The following is a 20,125-nucleotide window of genomic DNA, read 5'->3' on the forward strand; positions in this document are numbered from 1 at the left end:
CCGGATTAGCTTGTCCTCACGATGCGTGACATCTGTGTTTGAATAGTAATGGAGTAGTTTACGCGAAAGGTATCACATTTTCCGTGGAAGCAGCAATATCACACTTCCCACCCGATTCCCGCAGTAGTTTTGCTCCTTGCAGGTCCGACTAGATGGAGGCGCCCAGTACCTCACGTTAAAAAAGCAACCGATGGAGACGCCCGGTTGCTTACGCCCAACCCTTAATGGATGGATATTATTTGTTTTAAATTTTTTTATTTTGGTTTACAAAACGAAACGATTCCGTCCACATCACTGCGACATTGGAAAATAAATAGGCTTATTCAAAAAAAAAAGAAAAAAAAGTCTTGATACCTTTTAACGCGAAGCGTACGAACAAAATTGGATTCTGACATGACGCCCACACATTTTGCCTGCTAGGCAAATAGTCAACAAATAACATGCAAATGATAACACCGTGCGTCCAACCCAAAAAAAAATGAAGGAAACAAATCTATCAGTCTTACGGTAGCGATTGATATCTGAAGGAGAAACAAGCACACACACAAATTTGCCTCATTGCTGTCGCGTGTTCTCAATCACGCAAAAGTGTGCTAAAAATGCACCATCCCGGAAGCGTCTTGGGAAAGGAAATTTTAGAGCAAAAAAAAACTTAAAACCTTACCCTCGGTATGGGGTTACTGCGTAAGGAAGGGGAAAGAAAATTTCCACCATACCATGTAATCGGCACGGAAGCCAAGCAAAAACGGAAAACCAAAATCAGCATCCAAATGTAACGCGTAATTCAATTAGCTCTGTTGCCATTTTTCCCCGCGCAAATGGAAGGTTGAAACGTGAACCCGGATGTGTTCATTGTCAAATCAGTGTCATTGTGCGTAAGGGGTGTCTGCGTTTTTGCTGATATTACTGTCACGGCGTAGATACGGCGAATATGTACCGTATTCTTGATCCCACCTAGCTTAAAGTTGGCTGTAAAGGATGTGTTGCCTTTTTTTGCGATATATATAAAATCCTTTTCTTTCGTTCCCTTCCAACGTTCCAAAACAAATGGCGGTACGTACGAGTCTACCGAAACGAAATCGAAATGATTGGAAATGATGTTTCAATTTTGCACGCGCCTCAAGGCCAGTCAATTGATGGCATTCTAGATCATGGTAAGCAATTTACTACCCAGCCAATAAAATGCTCATTCCTTTCATTTCAACACACCACCGAACACCAGCGGGGTCAAAAGATCACCAAACGACACTAAGGATTAAAATCAGCCAATATTACAACCCCCCAAACCTCCCTCTCTCCCACCAAAAAAAAAAAACCTTTAAACTGTTACCCATTGATCGGTGCCGTAAAAATGGTGCCTCGCAGGCACGGTGCCTAATTTCAGGCGCCATTAAGCGAACTGAAAGTGGCTAATAAACGGTGGCCGGGTTCCCCCCGTGCTTGGGCGTGATGTCGCGTTTTTCTGTTTTGTTTCGTTTGAAAAAAAAGAACAAGATATAAATTTATCAAACTTTCAAACCGGGAGGCGTCCCGCACCACTGGTGGTCGAATTGGTTTATTGGGCCCGACCGTACCGTGCGCCTAAATGTATGCCCGACCCCCCCGTACGGCGCACGACGCCGTTTTTTGCTAGCGCTGCTTGTCGCGAGGCAATTGTGTCGCGTAGCGCGTAGTGAGCCGTGAGAAGAAAAACGCTTTCGGTCGAATATATATCTTCTCTACACGGGACATACGGTGGAGATGGTCCGGCACCATGGTTATAGGAACGTACGGGGTGAAAATAGGACTATACCGTTTTACGACCCGCTTTACTTGTGCCCTTTTTCCCCCCTTTTTCTTTTCACGCAACCCGTACCGGAGAACCGGAGAACGGTCGCTTTGATCCGAATCTTCGAAAGCGCCCCGGAAACCATCTGCTCGCATACGTTCGCATGTGCAACACAGGCGCACACGTTTCGACGTTGGAACCATCCAAACGCCTACGCCCGAAGAAACTTGCTACGAGATAAAAACAATAAATAACCCCGCGTATACTGCGCACCCCTTCCAGCTGCTACCACACCCTTACCCTTCGTTACAAACCCCTGGTAAAAGGTGTGTGTCTCTTTTTTTTGGTTTTGTTTCTTCTCATGGCAAAAGGTACTGGTGACGGAAAACTTTATTACCAACGCATTACACCACGTAATCACCATTTTCGGTACGGCATATGCGTGTTTGTGTGTGTGTGTGTGTGTGTGTGTGTGTGTGTGCTTGAGGGGGAAAATTGTTTTTCCCGCTTATCACTCCCACCAACACCTGTTTGTTTTTTTTTTCTTTGGCCGCGAAAGAAAAGGGCCCAAATGCGCTGCGTCATTGCTGGTGGGCCAGCTTCTTCGATGGGCAGGCCAAAAAACAACAAACACCTTTTTGCACGGTGAACGATGAACCGTTTTTCTTCACCTGCAATTGATTTAAATTTACTCACGGGACTGGTGGTATACCGTTGCTACTAGGTCCCTTTTTTTCCCCTGTCAATGGCAGTATCCGTCAAGGGGGTAGTACACTCTACAAGTTTTGTGGAAATTATTAAGTTTTAGATTAAAGAAATATTCGTCGTGTTCTACTCTTTAATACTAAAGTGAGTGAGAAGGATATCATCAGAGATAACTCAGTTTTTTTCCAACCTCCAACAATTAATTTTATTATTATTGATTTTTTCCCAGAAAATATTAATAAAATCTTTTATACAACTGAGCGCCGATTATCCGGGTACCTTTTATCCGGCTGTCACATTATCCGTGCGGCTCGGAAATGACAGTTCCAAAGGCGAATTGACATACAGTAGAACGTCGATTATTCGGGATGCTCGGGACTGATGCCGGTTAATCGAATTCCCCGGATAATAGTCCCGTAAATATTTGGGTCATTTGTATATGTAGATAAAGCGTATATAGTATCTATATAGAGTGGAGCGCCGATTATCCGTGCTCCTCGGGACTCAGACCTTGCCGGATAAGCGAATATCACGGATAATAGGCACAACTCTTTTTATTGATCAATATTAGTGTTTAGTATGTAATGGGTGGACTTTTTTTTATAAAACAAGATGTTTATTTTCTTATTTACACTCTGCAAAGTAAATATGTTGCAGAGTCAAATTTTCAAGTCAAATTTCAACAAATTATATCATCCCTATTGAAGCTTTTATTTCTTGCCACCACCGGTTTGCATTTCATATGTCAATTCCGAGCTCCACGGATAATGGAACAGCCGGATAATCGGGGCTCCACTGTTTATAAACGACCTTGATATTTAAGAGACTATTATCCGTGGGAATCGATCAACCGGCATCAGACCGGTCCCGAGCACTCCGGATAATCGACGTTCTACTGTATGTCAATTCGCCTTCGAAGCTGCCATTTCCGAGCTGCACGGATAATGGGACTGCCGGATAAAAGGTACCCGGATAATCGGCGCTTCACTGTATTTCAGTTTCGGTCCGACAAAGTAGACTACCCCCTTAAACATTTTTCTTTCCATCTTACCATCATCGTGATACATCTCACACCTTCTTCCCTAGTGTCAGGAGGTGTGGAAGGACGTGGGAAAAGAAATTACGCCACACCTGATGATGTATGATCGTGAGCGATCAGCACTAACAAATGAGCATCAAACCATCCAAGCGACTGCGCGTTATTTATTTCCTTTTTTTCGCTCTACTTTGTTCCTATTTCGGATGCAACACACTGTAAAAGGTGCCCTTTTAAACGGTACGTTCACGTTTTGTAAGACCAATTTTATTTTTCACCTTAACGCTACGGTGACATCAGTTCTTCACGGGTGCGTAGGAATTTGCAAGTTGGTGGTGCGCCGATGGTGCGGGAGAGAGAGAGGTGGTGGAGGTGTTTTTGGGGCAGGGAAGGCGAAAGATGAGAACGCAAGGCCGTTTGCAGTGACACCCAGGACGGGAGCGGTATCACGAGATCGTTGCTCAGAAGTAACCGAAGGTGATGTCGTGCAGCGGTGCAGCGCCACCTTGCGGTAGCGCATAATCCTTCGCCAGCTGATCGAGCACGCTCGTGCTACGTCCCTGGGCAGGACGCGGCTGATAGATGGCCGGCTGGGGTCGGGGCTGCGGGAAGCCAGGCTGCTGCAGTGGCACGGCCTGTATCGGGGGAAAAACCCGGGGTTGGAAGGGAGAGGCGATGGATGAAAGGTAAACAAAAAAACAGAGCATAAGCATGGTATGGTTGTGTGCGTGCGCAAAAAAAACCCATTTTACTGAGCGGACATTACATTGGCAGATTTGGCGGTGTGCTGCGATGGGTGTGCGGACGGTGCAAACGATGGCTGGGAGTAGCGGATCTTGGGTTCGGGTGCCGGTGCGGCAGCGGGGAAAGTTTGGGGTCCAACATTGCGGTACTCCACGTCCGGGCGGGCGGGTAGCTGTTTCGGCGCGTACACAACATCCACCGGCACAGCGTTCGGGATCTGGGCGCGGGGTGGCGCCGGTCCTACGGAAGCGGATGGTGCCGGTGCGGCACCGAAGTGGGAACGCTGCACGTACTGTGGTGCGGGTTGGTACTTCGGCTGTGGTGCTGGCTGCTCATCGTAGTCATAATACTGATGCTGCTGTTGCTGCTGCTGAGGGCGCTGTGCCTGCTGGTGTTGCTGGTGTTGGTGGTGTTGATGCGGCTGCTGGATCGGCACCTCCTGGAAGCGTGGCTTCGAGATGGGTCGATGTTTCTGAGGCGCAAATAAAAGCATCAATTAGTGATGGAAACAGTAACTCACTTTAGCGACGTGAGTAATAACACCAACTCCCTGTTGGAAGAGTTAAAATACTTATACACCTTACTGAGCTCCTTGAGATAGGAGTCTCTGCCGAGAAGTAATCCTCAAACTAATCTTCCAATATTTTACCCAAACTTCATACTGATACAGAAAACCTCAAGAATTTCTCCCCCGAAATATAGCCGCTTAATACTCTCTTCTTCCGAGATCTACCAATAGGTTTTAGGTCTAAGGAATCCCTAGATCTTTCGTTTCTTGCAACTCTCAATAGCAGATGTTATCCTCAACATGATGTATCCAGAATTATCTCATGTTTAATAGCTCACGGGAGATTTCAATCATTGAACTTTACAATTCATTAGTGACTAACACCCCTTAGTCTCCCTTAGTTTCTAGACATCAAGTAATCCTCAAACTAATCTTCCAATATTTTACCCAAAAACCATACTGATACAGAAAATCTGAAGAATTTCTTCCAAGAAATACAGTTGATTAATACCCTCTTCTTACGAGATCTGTATATTCCTAGACCTTTAGTTTCTCGCAACTCTCAATAGCGGAAGTTATCCTCAATATCCAATAATGTATCCAGAACTATCTCATGTTTAATAGCTCACGGAAGATTTCAATCAGTGATCTTTACAACTCGTGAGTGACTAAGAGCACTCTCCGTTAATTTCTAGTCATCAAGGAGAGTAATAATCCTAACCTCACTAACTCTAGTATTTAACTCCCTCAAACGAATCTTAAAAGAGTTCCAAATACTCTCCCCAAAGAATCAAACTAACTCACTCATTACTTCCTTCTACTACCTTATACACTATCACTATGAGTTACACTCGTGTATGCGGATTACATACCTGCAGGCGCAGTGCTATCAGTACGTTACCGTTAGTTTCTAGTCATCAAGGAGAGTAACGATCCTAACCTCACTAACTCTAGTATTTTACTCCCTCAAACGAATCTTAAAAGAGTTCCAAATACTCTCCTCAAAGAATCAAACTAACTCACTCATTACTTCCTTCTACTACCTTATACACTATCACTATGAGTTACACTCGTGTATGTGGATTACATACCTGCAGGCGCGGCGCTACCGGTACGTTACCGTCATCATCCTCGAGCAGATCATCCTTGCCGGTCGTTTCGTCGATGAGCGTTGGTGGCGGTACCGTGATACCTTCACCGGATGGCTGGAAACCGTACTTGTTCGCACCGTACTCCACCACCTTCACCTTGCCCGTCTCGTCGACGTAACCGTACTTGCCCTTTACCTCGCCGGTTGCCAGTTTGGTTTCGATCTTGAACGAACCGTCCGCACCTTCGTAGCCGTACGTGTACGAACCATCCTCATTGTGTCTAGGCGAACGAGACGGGTAAAGTGATAAACGAGAGAGAGATGGAGAGAGAGAAAAGAAAAAGATATGATGGGAAAGAAAATACACCAAAATTATGTTTTTAAGCAGGTAACAGCTTCAAGAAGAAAAATACACACAACACTACATATCCCCTTCAATTCAACTGTCAAAACTACTGCGTGCTTTCTATTCACTGTACAGCGGCCTGTAGTTACCCCAGTGCGTCCTTTTCATTGCCCAGCAAAAGCAACCAAACCAACACACATTGTCATTTCGGATTTCGAGCAAAGACTGTGCCGTATCGAACGGAAAATTTCAACTTCAGCTCCGTCACAGACATTGATCGATGGTTTTACTTACGAGTTCCGTCCTTTCGAAAGGACACAGACACACACACACACTTCGTCTCCGGGTGGGGAGGGGGGGGGGGGCGAACGTGCATGACGACACGGTCACGTTTGATGAACTTTAATGCTATTTGCCATAAAGGGGGACCCGAGTATCTGAATGCAAAGAGTGTCCGTAAGCAAAGCGATAAGAAATAGCCATTGGTTCTTGGCATCGAACGGGTGGATCGCCGTTGCCTCCAATGGCCGGTACTGGTGCTAAATTCATGTACAGTTTTCATGGCACTTGATGGATATCATCATCGTCATTGATTTTTCTTTCGCCTTCCGGTTCCAAGGTGTTTTCTTTTTTCTTAGCGAAGGATTAGCGTTGTAACTAAGGCAACCGTTCCGCTTCTGTCTATGCGATTTTGCCGAGTATACCTTTTTGGGTGATTACCATTACTGAATACCCTCATCTGTAGAAAGTTCTTGATATTTTTAGGGGGATGAGAGGGGAAGGGGGGAGAGGGGGGGTATTGGTTTCGTAAATACTTTGAACAATCAACCGCAAAAGTGGAAACGCAAACAAATTTCCTGACAAGCATCCGTGCACACGCAAACGCCTTAAGAGCCGCACACACATACACACACACACATACACACTTCAGCTATTTCTTTTATCTCATTCTGAGGTTTTCCACGTGAAAAGCTCCAGCATGGATATGGAGTTGCGTGTCTATGCCGGAATACACAGAGAGATGAGTAGAGATGGGAACAAAAAAAAAACACACACACACACACATAGGAAATTCTTTACATCGCGTACCTCAGTGAACGCGATTCACGTTGGGTAGACACCGGACAAGGCTGGGCAGCTGCAAGCTGGCCAAAGCCCAGCCTGTCGGCCATATTGATTTTCCAATCAATAAACTAAGCAAATGGTCGAAGTATCCTGCCCCGCCCGCGGTCCGGTCCGAAGGTTCGTCGCCACTATTTTCAGCCTCCGAACCATTTCACTGACCCCAACCACTCCAAACGCACACACACACACACACACACACACTTTTCCTATCACTCCATACATCTGCCTAAGCGCTCGTTCGTAACAAAACCGGAATCATTTATGCTGAGCGGAAATGGAATCAGGATAAATGACTGTGAATATTTTCGATTTTTTCTTTCTCTCTTTCTTTCTCTCTCACTATCTCTCTCTCTCTCTATCGCTCTGTAAATGGTAACCAAACGGTGAACGACTCCCGCAAAACACGTTCGTTGACAATGGGCGAAGGTCGAAGGCGAAGCACTTTCTTTTAGGGGCGAGTAACCTTTTCCCGTTTTGTTCCCGTTTTTTTTGCTTTGCTCAGTTTTTGGTGTAGTGCTCAATGGGAAATGCGGAGTGAAACAGGGGAAGGAACGGGGGTGCTTGAGAGAGTGGGCAACATAAATCAACTGGCTGGTGAAACACACCCGAAAGCAAATATATATAATACCCCTCCGAAGCAGTAGGAAAATCCTCTAGCTCCGGGGGCGCATATTCCACGGTTCGTGCCAATGGTGAGCCTCTCTAAGCTCTTCTTTCTGTTTTCCTATTTGCTCTAACCCCCCACCACCCCCATCGAACGCTGCAAAGACGTACCAGTATCGGTAATGGGGGGGGGAGTCGGTTTGCTGCCGAAAGATGATGAAGAACGGTCCGCTAGATGGCGCTTAAGCACCGGCCGAGAAAACACAGAGCTACCACAGAGTCACAACAGAAGAAGAAGAGAAAAAAAACAGAAAGAAACGACTGACTGATTTATTCGTCAAGAAGCTGTTTGGCAGGCTGATGCTGATCTACACCGTCGGATCCCCGGGATACCCGATTACAAACGCCAAAAACGGTCGGAATGAACTACTGAAACGTAGTTGGTGTTGAAGGATGGAATGATCTTCCCATCTTGGAAGGGAAGAACCAAAAACAGGAAAATAATAATACAACAGTCATACAGTGTCCCACTTCTACCGGTCACTTCTACCGGTGGCTTCCGACCGGATAGGAGAACAGCAGCGTGGCAAGATGTAAAGCCGCAACACGGCAAACGATAATACCGCCTCCGGTGTTCCCAATCAATCGGGTACGGATTAAATGGTCGGTTTAGCTCGAAACGTTCGATTGCTTCAGCATTTCACGGTAAGGTAGGGAAGTAGTTTCTATGCTTCACCATGTTCACTCCTACATTGTAACAAACTCGTGAACGGTTCACCGGTACGCATCCGGAACATTCTTTTAATCAGACTTTATTTCTTAAGTACGTTGCTAACAACGCTTTCGTAACGCACAGTAACGGTACAGTTGCTTGTATGTCGAGATATGCTCGAAGCAATACTTGTAGACAATACACAACACGAGAACAAGAGCATTGGAAATCGCATCAAATCCTACCCGGGTTTAGCTTTATCTAATCGTCTAATGATACGACCTTAAAGGGGATGTAACACTGTGACAGTAACGTTTCATTCGGTTAAAATATAAACAAGCTTACAAGCGTTATGCGTATTGCGCATTGCCTACCTTTTAGGGGCAATATTTTATTTTTGCTTAAACGGAACCGTGGATTGGGGAAAAAAGTAGTGTTTAAAGTCGCAGTGTTCGGTGCTAAAGGTATTACTCTAGTCCAGAGTTTCTACAGCTAAATGTTATTTATTTCATGCGTTTTTTTAACAATACAAGAAGAAAGAAGGAAAAAAAACAACAACTACAAAGTGCAACGCAACACCTTCGGTGAGCACCGTTGTAGCCTTCGTTGCAGGGTTCATTCCTTCTGAATGGTGAACATTATTGTGACGGCACTGAAACCGAAAATGGCATTTTGCTTTTGAATTCGTTCGTACAGCTGCACACAAAAACACGCGCGGCCTATGCATGCATTCTAACTATGGCACTTTGTACTAACGCTCGCAACAGGCAAGAGGTAGGAACGGACACAGGAAATGGAAGAAAACCCGAACAGAAACAAAGAAGACGAAAGAAAAAAAAGAAGCACTTTGCACTAAAGCGTCAGCCTGTCTCTAAGGCGTACGCCCGACCGTTGACGGTTGGTACGGTTTGGGGAATTTTTTGCCTGCCACACCGAAACCATTCCCAGCGGGCCGTTGCACTTCTGCGATGACATTTCCGGCGGCCTGTCGCACCCCGACCGATTCCACCACCGGCCGTACCGCTCCAGCACCGGTCGGGATGAATTTCGAGTGAATTTTGTCGCCCGTACGCAGCTTGCAGTTGTTTCGCACTGCGGCAAAGCAGCGCTTCCGATAGTAACCGCTTCTGTCGCTGTCACATTTCGGTGTTCGGTGCACCATACGCCACATGTGGCGCGAGGGGGAGTTTGGGGGGAGGAGGAGGAGGGAGATGGGAAATACAAAGCGATATGGTACCGTGTGAGTTGGTGTATGTGAGGGATGGATGCATGTGTAGAGGTAAGGAAGAGAGAGGGAGAGAGGGAGAGAAGGAAGGATATGGAAGAGGTTCATGTGGATGACATGCGAGATCACATCGTCAACCGATAATAGGCAAACAAAAGTACAACCATAAAACGGAAAAATGGAAATGGAATCGTGTCACGCAGACGGTGCAATTAATTTGAAGCAGTTTGATGTGTGTGTGTTGGTGTCGGTGTGTAAGAGAAAGTTTATTTTAAAATCCCGAAGTTGCGGTTGTTTTTCATTGTTGCAGTGAGCAAGTGATTTAAGCAGACCGCCATTCGTTCCACAGCCAGGCCGCAAGACAATCAACCGAGCGAGAAAGAAACAGAGAAACAAAACACAAAATACAATATGGCCGCGAAACGAGATTACAATCGGTGCGCGTTCAATCCACCTGGCATAAGCGTGTTTTTCGTGCCGTTTGACGGACGCCTGAAGGTATGCAATTCTTTTGCTTACGTCACCCATTAAGATGATGACCCTGTCTGTGTTGTCTGGCTTCTAATGCTTCCCTAGTGTCCTATTAACAGTGATTAAAATAAAAAACACGTGATTGCATAACTTCAGGCGCCGCAAACGCAAAACACAACCACAACAGAATGTGGCACTAATGGCAAGAATCACACTTACACCCAACATTCAACATTCAAAACTAGCAAAGCGGTACAAAGTGTTAGCTTTCGGTTTGTTTCAGCACTCTCGTTGGGAAACCCTCACAAAAAAACTTCTCGTCTGGTGGTGTGGCGTAAGTTTATTTTAGCACTGTTTGGTAAACTTTTTCTCCCCCATTTGATTAATTGTACCGGTATGTGGCTGGCACTATTTGGTTTGCATGCTGTTATTTATGGTAAATTGATCGACCATTCGCTTGATGATTGGTTTGTAGAATTGTAGTGTTATTCGAAACCTAAAATTAAGGTTTATTTTCGCTTTGCTAAGCAGAATGCGTGAAAAACTAAAACAGCTTAACTCTGTGGATTGCATACCCCTTAGGCGCCTTTTTCATTACAGAATGAGCCTCGCATATGGCAGTTAGGGTAAAATTAGTTCTTGGAGCCGGCATTTAAACTGGCCGCTATTGTGGAACTTTGGGTCTCTATCAGCTCTGGACCCGTATTGGGTCGTATCCAAATTTTGCCCAAAAGCGATCTCTGAACATCGACTGTTTGACCAAGACTATGAAAAATTAACTGAAAACTATAGATTATTTACTGTTTTATCTCTATAACTTAACTTAACAGTATTCCTAATAAATTTTATTAATAACGGCCTGTTTAAATCACAGCTGAAAAAGCTTCTTTTACATTTATTACAATAGAAGAACCCCATTATTCCTGTAACGAGGGAGGGACACTTTATGCGCCTAAAGGGTATGCAATCCACAGAACTACGCTGCATTAGTTTTATACCGCCAGATTGTTAGTTTGCAAAGGGAACAACCGTTGCGAGCAACCGTTCGCTTACCTGTTGATCTGCTTCAGGATGGGAACCGGCGTTGGTTTCGGTTCTTCGGCTTTGGTACCGATCCGGAGTGGTGCCTGCCGGTACTCCTGGTAGTCCTGGGCAAGAATCACACCCGCCAGACAGGTGACGATGGTAACCTACCGAGAAGCGAAGAAAATCCATCAAATACATGCTACGGTAAAGTGCTTTCGGTTGCTTATCGATTTACATTACAAAATCCCCGTTCGGCCACCACACGTCGAGGATTGCATCAGTGCACCATGGTGGCACGGTTTATAGCGGCATGGATAATAACGGATTGATTTACGGACCCACCACAACCGTAACCCGCATATGTGGGCGGTGGCCTGCATGCCACACGAAGATGTCCGATGTGCTAGCTACTTCCGGACGCACGTTTGCAAACGATTGTCCATCAATTTTGCTATTATTATTCATAGAATTCTGAATTACCCGCTTCTAAAACTGGCAACACTGGACGATTGCGGACATGAGCGGGAGTCGTACAAGGGAAGGCAGAATTAATTACGCTTGAAATATTCAACAGACTAGCTGGTAAGGTTGAACAATTTCTTTAATCCACTTGCCGAACCACTTGCACCGGGTAAGGATGATGCGTGGAGATGCATCATACATACTATAGACGTACGCTACTAACATCCTCAAGGAGTCCACAGACTCGCATACATCACTGCAGATGCAACAACCTTTAAAGAGCAATCTAATAACGTACGCATATATATAAAACTACTGTAAAACCACTGAGGTAGCTACGGTAGCTAGTGGATCATTGCGAAAACCGGAAGCCACTCCACAACCGTGTTGAGGGTAAAACTTTCTACCACAACTGCTCCAACTGCGAGCGTCTCTGTGTGTGTGTGTGTGTCTTTAAACTCAAAACTCACCCGACCTGCAATCACGGACCAGGGAAACAGTAGTAATCAAAACAGAATGTAGCATCATCGAGCTAGGATATATGAGAAAGCATCCACCAGAACGAGCGACGGCAAAGTATGGACCGGGCCGGTGTTAAGAACCATCGTCCCGGTCGTACCACTTCCTTCGAGTGGCCGGGCGAAAGCTTTCGAGCGTAAAACTTTCGACCAACGGGGCGGTTGTTTTTTTTTCTTTCCTCTTGTTGCTGTGTGTAGGCCACCATTCTCCAGCACCACTCGACGACCGTAATGTTCTGGTAGAATTAATATGATTTTACCGAGCCACCTCCCCCCCTCCCCTCGCGCGCCCCACACCAACCCCCCACCAGAAACCGTTTGTTTACTTTTGCCTCAGCCAAGTCTTTCGGCTATTCGGGCTACGCAAACAATGCGCTCACCACTCATTCGCACACAGCAACACGTACCACACATCGCACGTACATTCCCTGCCCTTGCGAGTACCAGCGGCCCGACCGGATACCGTTGCCCGATCTAAAACAGTCAACCTCCACGGTTCCGGTTCCACCGGACGCACGAAAGAGATTTTACTCGCCAAGACAGGAGACAGTTTGCTTCATCTTTTCGGACCCAATTTAGATGTTTTGATGCTGTTTATATGCACGCGTGCGTGTGTGTGTGTGTGTGTGTGCACATGTTCAAAGGTGAGATGGCTGGCCGGAGCAGGATATTATTTACTTCGCAAAGAGCCGTACGTGCTGCCACGCGGGTCACATTTCGACAATTTCCGGTCGTATTTTTGCTTCTCATGATTTTGGTTTTTTTTTTTTTGCTTTACGACGTCCAGTGGTCGAGAGCCTGTTGCTCACTTTGCCACTTCCATATGTTGCATATTTTAGTTCAGAATAATCAAATCATTATCTTGACCAATATATGTCAATAAGTATGCAATGAATAGCTTTAGATGCTTTTTAATAGTAATGTTCCGCCTTGCGATATGCAAACCGCACTAGAGCCGTGTAGAACCGGTTGACAGATAATGGAGTCTATGATACCTTCCACTAGTTTTTTTATATGGACTTTGACGTTTGGCAGCTTATTTGCTGCAAGCTTTCCATACAAACAGCTCAGCAAAATTAGCCGGTGTATTTCTGATTAGAAAATTTTTCTAATGATAGTTTCGGTCAGCTGCTCGACAAATGTCAAAACTAGGCATTTTTCTAGCATGTCTGAAACAGGTTAGGCCATATTTCCCGAAAGTTGATTCGGGTGAATATTGATTAAATTAAGATTTAAAACAACCATGAAATTACATAAGATTAACTATTTTAAGCTTTTATGAAAAATAATACAAATATTTATTTGTGCCATGCCAATTATTTTGTGTATGTATAAATCAGATAAATTCGTGGGTTTTGTTATGCTTTATTACTTGATTATTTCAAACATATTTTCAGTTAAATAAAAAAAGCTTAACGATTTCTGTAAGCTTTGTCCCATCCTATATAATCTTAATACTTTAATTTAAACATTGCATAGAAAATCAATCTCACTCGCAATATTTCTGCTCGATTCTGCTCGATGTTTTGACAGATCCGGGCTAAAAATTTTAGCTTTCTAACTTAAGGTATCATAGACCCCGGTATTGGTGAGCGCACCTGGTAGGATCAGGATAGACGGTGCATAAATGCACTAAGATACCAGCCCCCAGTGGTACAATATTGCTGAGTTACAAGAATTCCGAATCGGCCCTCAGTATAAAGCGTACAAGCAGGTTGAGTGAGGCAGAAACTAAGGTTACGCCATCTTAAACATAAACTATATTTTGACTTATATTTGGATGTTTTGGGCAAGTTGATATTAATTAAAATATTTTTTTAAAAAAGTACAAATATATAACTTTTTTTTTAAATTATCTAAACAATTGAGAACCACTGAGACCACCACAAGCAATGGAAGCCAAACGCTACAGGTTCCGTGGCTTTTGCAACCTAATTTCAACTTCATTTGTGAAGCGCTCCATTCCGGGACAAAACTCGATCACGTTTCGATGCTTGCCGGTTTTCGCTTGGCAAAACTTTACCCCACTCACAGCAGGCAAAAAGAAAGAAAGAAGGAAAAAAGTTCTGTTTCTCGCTTACTAACTCCTTCACAAGCGGCTAGCGTCCATACCGGAGATGCAGCCCGGCACGTGCAAGACGGCTACCCACATCCCAAAAACCGAAAACCCTTCGGTGCCTTGACCTGGCACCGTAAGCGTGCGAACGCAGCACCAACGCGTCGCGAAACTTTCCCAATAACTAAGTCGTGATTCGTGCAAGCGCTCTCCAAAACTCCAAACGCTCCAAGTGGTGGCAGAAAGGGGATGCTGAGGGGGAAGGTAGGTAATGCAACACTTCCCAGCAACCGGGGGGGGGGGGGGGGGGGGGGGTATGAGGGCGGTGAAAAAGGGGTTTGCATGCAAGTCATCATGCGCTGGCAACAGAGACGCAAAATCAATATCGCAGCTTTACGAGCGTGGCCAACTTTACGAGCAATCCACGAGCACACGGACGGACACCGAATAGACTCCACCGAATGGAGTGTCTCGGCGGAAGCAGTTTTGTGGGAAAGTGAGGATGGACAAAAGAAGCATGGTAGAGTACACGGAAAACAACGAAAAAATAAACCAAACCATACCGCTAAGAAGGAAAACCCTGTAAATCACGGAGAGGAGAAGGAGGAGGAGGAGGAAAAGGAAAAATGTTTAGGAAACTTGGGAAACGCGTGCAAAATCTGCGCCAAAAACTCTTTTTCCACCACATTGTCTTTTATTGCCCACCGATAGTTCGTTTTATAGTACGTTTTACGAGCATGACGATGGAAACCCATGACTTGGGGAAAGAAGGGACTTAAGGGGGAGTGAAGGGGGGGGGGGGGAAGGGGACAAAGGAAGGAAAAGGGAGTCTTTTCGTACTCTTCGACAAAAACCCGGCATCATTTGTCGGATGCACCAATGTAAATAGTTCCCCGTTGCTTTATTGTCACCATTTTGTTTTGTGAAGTAGCAGTAAGTTAAGCTTGAGTTTCATTTGTTTTTGTTTTTGGTCTTTTTTCTTTAAACAGTTACCTGATGCAACCTTCAACGTGTACGTGAACTCCAGTTCCAAACGAGAGGTTTTTTTTTTTTGGCGAAAAGAATCGCATTTGGGTACGGTTCTCACGAGAATTTTGTGGCTCCGGCTGCCGGAGCCTTGGTTCGCGCTGGGAAACGACAGATGTTGCCCTCGACCAGGACTCCACTCGTCCAATCCGGCCAAACCTCCCGGTCAACCTTCCAAAAATCATTATTTATTGACACCCGGGACGGTACCCATACCTGGTTTGAATTTCCATGCTGGCCAACTGTTTCCTGCACCGTACTGATATCCGGTGCGTCAGCATGAGCACCCAGTGGGGAGTTTCTTTTTTTTTGAGGAGATGCTTCTGTTCATATGCCCGTCGGCTAGTCGTCGAATTATATATTGTTTGTACCCGTACGTTTTTTTTCCTCCCTGTTGGCCCTTCTTTGTGTGCATTGTTTTGTGGCAACGAGGAACGCAATTGTGCCGTACCGTAAAAAGGGACGGATGCTGTATGCACCTTGGGCAACGGTTCCTTCCGGGACGCTGGCGAAGTCGAAAGCGCACACCCGGTATTGATTACCCGGCTTATACGGGTTCGTTCCCACTGCAGGGAGCTACAAAATCCCTCAGCTAGTTATAAAAAAACACACACACCGGAACCTTACAAAAATGGAACTCGCCAATGGAGATCCAGAATTTCTCGACCAAGAATCAGGTACAGCTCTGTTCATAATGGTAGCAGTACTTGATTTTATTGGCAATTAGCTTCTTAACTTGACAATAAGTTATAAGAATACTTTGTAACAAAGTGTAATTGAATTTCTCAATGCTTCTTATGGCAAGTAGTTAAGAATCTGGAGACTCTTTTGGAAATTGTTTGAGGAATCTAATTGCTGATAAGTTCTGGATCAATATCTTGATAGAATTTCTAGCTTGAATACATTAGAAGTTCTCAATATTTTGGGTGTTGTCGACTTTTGTTTTTTATGTTAAACAACAACATTTTGAACTCAAACTTCTTAGTAATCTCAGTAAACTGAAGTAAACTCAGTATAAAAAAAATAGTTCAAAAAATATTATCTTAGGACACATTCAAGAACTTTGAACAAGACAAGACTACCAAGAGGTTTAAAACGCTAAAATCAAACCAACATACAATATGTTCAAGTTTGTTACCTTGAATAAAAAGAGTAGCTACAGTAGATGTCCCAAACTATTGGAACTCAAAACATCTTCAAAAAACATCATCTTAAACTGCAAACGCATTAGACACTGCAGTTTCACTGTGCTCGATTGTATCCGGGAAGACGGAAAAGGATTTTGCTGGTGAACCAGGTTCCGATCGATATCTCATTCCGGTTGTGACTTTAACATCCTTTTTTTAACGCTACCGGCAATTGAAGCGAATTCGTTGCGGGTACCAATGTCCACGAAAGTTTGCTACACTGCCCGGAAACTAGCATTTCGTTTCGATTTTTCGTTTAACTTTTTCGTTTTCTTGTTCTACCTCCTTTCTTTCCAACACGGTAAGGTGGGGTTTTTTTCCGAAAGTGGTGCAGTTTCGATTGGTCAGAAATAGGTAGAACCAAATTCTACCCGGCAGCAATCGGTTGAAACTGTCAATTACTATTAGCGTACTCTCGACATTTCTCTCTCTCTTGGTGTCCTTTCGTTTCAAACCCCATTCTGCCAATAGATACTGTTTGATATCGAGCCGGAAGGAAAGTACGTTGGCGCACAAGTTGATAAATTCGATTTCCGCCCGAAACGTAGAAACGTCACGACGACGATTGCGGAAGAAAGGACGCTGGAGATAATCGTATCAGTGTTGTAGGATCGGGTAAGCGTCTTACCAGTGGCGATGTCATCGCTTACTGCCACCATTGCCACAACCGTGTTGGAAAAAGGGCTCCGGCCCCGGAAATTGGCTTTCAGCTGCGAACGGCTATTCGAGAATGCTGACCGGTACGCAGGGGGATTGCCTTAAACGGTTGTAGACATAAACCCTTGCTACCACTGTGGATGCAAACTCTTGCGATACATGAGGATATATTCGATATAATCGGCCTAGCAAAAAAAAACCTCGGTACAGCCGACAGCTCGTTTTGCTGCGGACTGGGTTGACACACACCAAACGTGACGACGACATACATTGGGATCAGTGTAGCGCATCATGTTCACTCCACCAACCACAGGACAGGGAGTGGAAAGCAAAGAACCACAACGCACAGAACGCTGTTCAATCAGGCCAAGGCAACGATTACGAGTTGATCGAGGAAGTCGCACGGCAATGCGGATACGGCAGTAAGGCTGTTCCCGAATACTTTGCCGTTGCCTTGAAAATCGCCAAACACCCAATAACCCGTTCTAATCTTGCACCAGGTCCAATCCGTCACACCACCAGACTATAAACCCTGGCGCTGGGCTTTTTTCTCCTTCTTCTGCTCTGCCGATGCTGAGAGCGCTGCCCATATTAATGACAGCGCTTCGGGTGGTTGATGCTGTATAACTCCCCCACCCTCGGACGTGAACCGGGGTGTACCGGTGTTCGCATTCTTGAAAAGTGAAAGTACAAGCTGCCGTACGGTGAGCAGCGGTGTATTTATACCGTTCCCTCGCAGCACAGCCTCGCACAAAAACCTCAAGGTGAAACTACTTCTCGGGTTTGGTGTGTTGTGAGGCGCGCACGGTTCGGTTGATAGGTGGTGTTTAGCGTGTTACGGATGCCCTGCCTCCACACGATGTCAACGTACGCGCGAGAATCGACACGTCATCAACGTCAGCCGGATGTATTTGCCCACAATTCTGACATGAAGTTGATTTTTTTGTTGAATTTCTTGAAGATATTCTATCAAGCGTTTAACACACAAGACTCTCGCACATAGCACATGCACTGTATTTTTTTCTATTCTTTTTTGTGTACTGATAAAACTGTTTACTTGCATAACCTAACCTACAAATGAATAAACCTACCAATTTAAATCCAATCATTGTTGCACGCTGGATACTGGGTTCGGAATGATGGAACGATGGGCCCCAAACTAGAAGGCAGATTGACAGATGATGATGATTTTGATGTGTATAGGCACAAGTTGTTATTTTGTTTGTTTTTTTTTCGGTGAAGATGACAGCTGTCACTTAACACTTGTGCACTCACCCACGAAAAAAAAAATCTCCACTAATACACTTGTAAGTACACGCACACAAAATGACACACCTTCACCTGTTAGAGGAAGGATTTTTTTTTGTTAAATTAATTTTTTTTTTTTGAAGGCTTGTCAAAGGAACCACACTGCACACACTGTACTGCACGCTTAAAACCACCGCTAAATTGCCGTGCGTTCGGGCCGCACACAAAATCAGTTACTGAGCACAATTAGGGCTTACCGAATGCTTTTTATACGACGAACCGATCGGGCTCGAACTAAGAGCCCTGGGGGGGAAGTTTTAGGAAGGATCGGTTGCACGACGGCCCCCGCAACTCCCCCTTCCATACACACACACACACACCCTTCTGTGGGGACATTCCGCGTATACCCCCGTACGCCAGCGCTAGAGCCACCCTCTCCAGCTACGTTCGCTACGATCCAGTGTCGATCGGGTTCGGATTCGGTTTCGATTCGGTCACCTAGCCATGCCTGGGTGATAGGTTTTCTGTCTGCTGGCTACGGCTTCTTTTTCTTCAACATCATTGTTAGTATTATTGTGCACCACTACTCCCTAGAATGCAACACACACACACGCAACCGCGGGCGGCCGGTTCCCACAGCGGGGTTCGGGCGTAATGCGTTCGCGGCGCAGAAGGGAAACCGGTAACGGGGTTGGAGTTACAACAAACAACAAAAAATCCGTCCACAACTCCCCCGGTAGAGAACGGGGAGCCTGCAGCCGACACTCTACTCTAGGTCAGCTACGGGAACGTGTAATCTCGCGGCCGAGCCGAGCATGAGGCTGCGGTGTTTCACGGTTGCCAGCAAGAGAAAGGCACAACCGAACCGGAGCACTCGAGCAATAAAAGGAGAAACGGAGATATACCTGAAAGAACATCTAAGCGAAAGACACCTGGTTACCGAGATGGTAGTAGACTTCATCGCTTCACACTTCTACACGGACCCCCCAAAAAAATAAAAGAGCAACCAACATTAAGTAATTGTATCACGCCCAACCCCAAAGGCAGCAAAACAGGCTCAAGATCGAGATCCAGCCGCATGAGATCGCTGAAGCACGAACGATCGAATGTCTGCTTGCCAAAAATGCCTCAACACTCCAATTTTACTACAATGCAAAACTTCTGGCTAGCAGGAAGTCTTCATTAAGAACCAAATCTTCCCACAAAGGTCATCCGGGCGTTAGTTCGCGTTGGAAGAAACCGATTTTTTTTTCGTTGCAAACCTTTTATTTCGGCATCGAGCTCTGTGGCTGTTAGCTGACGTAAATGTCAAATTAGCAACCTTAAGCAGCACCATCACCGCAACCGAGCAACGTGCAAAACGTAATGTTACAAGATCGCGGCGGCGCATTGTGAAGGGGTGGGCAGAAATTGAAGTTTCATCTTCTCTCTCCCCCTAACTTCAAACTTTTCCTCTTTTCCTCTCTCTCCCTCTCACACCTTGCTTGGAGCGTGACACTTCATCGAGCAGATTTTCGCCCGCGTGAACAATTATGCAAAGAATGCGGCTGTATCACCATGGTGAGGCGGATTAATTATAGAGCAAAGCACCACAGACCCGAACCCCGTTTTA

General features: G+C 45.3%; 1 protein-coding gene across 2 annotated transcripts; it reads right to left on the minus strand.

Annotated features, from left to right (window-relative positions):
- Positions 1 to 3,754: 3,754 nt before the first annotated feature.
- On the minus strand, positions 3,755 to 18,759 carry LOC125766109 (uncharacterized). 2 transcript variants are annotated; one of them, XM_049431764.1, is made up of 7 exons: positions 18,682 to 18,747; positions 18,541 to 18,606; positions 18,357 to 18,424; positions 11,387 to 11,523; positions 5,853 to 6,132; positions 4,276 to 4,725; positions 3,755 to 4,144 (listed from the first exon to the last, which is right to left on the minus strand). In XM_049431764.1, exons 3-7 carry the CDS (start codon positions 18,372 to 18,374, stop codon positions 3,971 to 3,973), a joined length of 1,059 nt encoding a protein of 352 aa, XP_049287721.1. In that variant the 5' UTR covers positions 18,375 to 18,424; positions 18,541 to 18,606; positions 18,682 to 18,747; the 3' UTR covers positions 3,755 to 3,970. The 2 variants fall into 2 exon arrangements, with proteins under 2 accessions (XP_049287721.1, XP_049287711.1); XM_049431754.1 differs by having other exon boundaries at positions 18,541 to 18,759.
- Between the last annotated feature and the right edge of the window lie 1,366 nt (positions 18,760 to 20,125).

Source organism: Anopheles funestus, chromosome X, assembly GCF_943734845.2.
Source record: "Anopheles funestus chromosome X, idAnoFuneDA-416_04, whole genome shotgun sequence".
Classification (NCBI taxonomy): Eukaryota; Metazoa; Arthropoda; class Insecta; order Diptera; family Culicidae; genus Anopheles; species Anopheles funestus.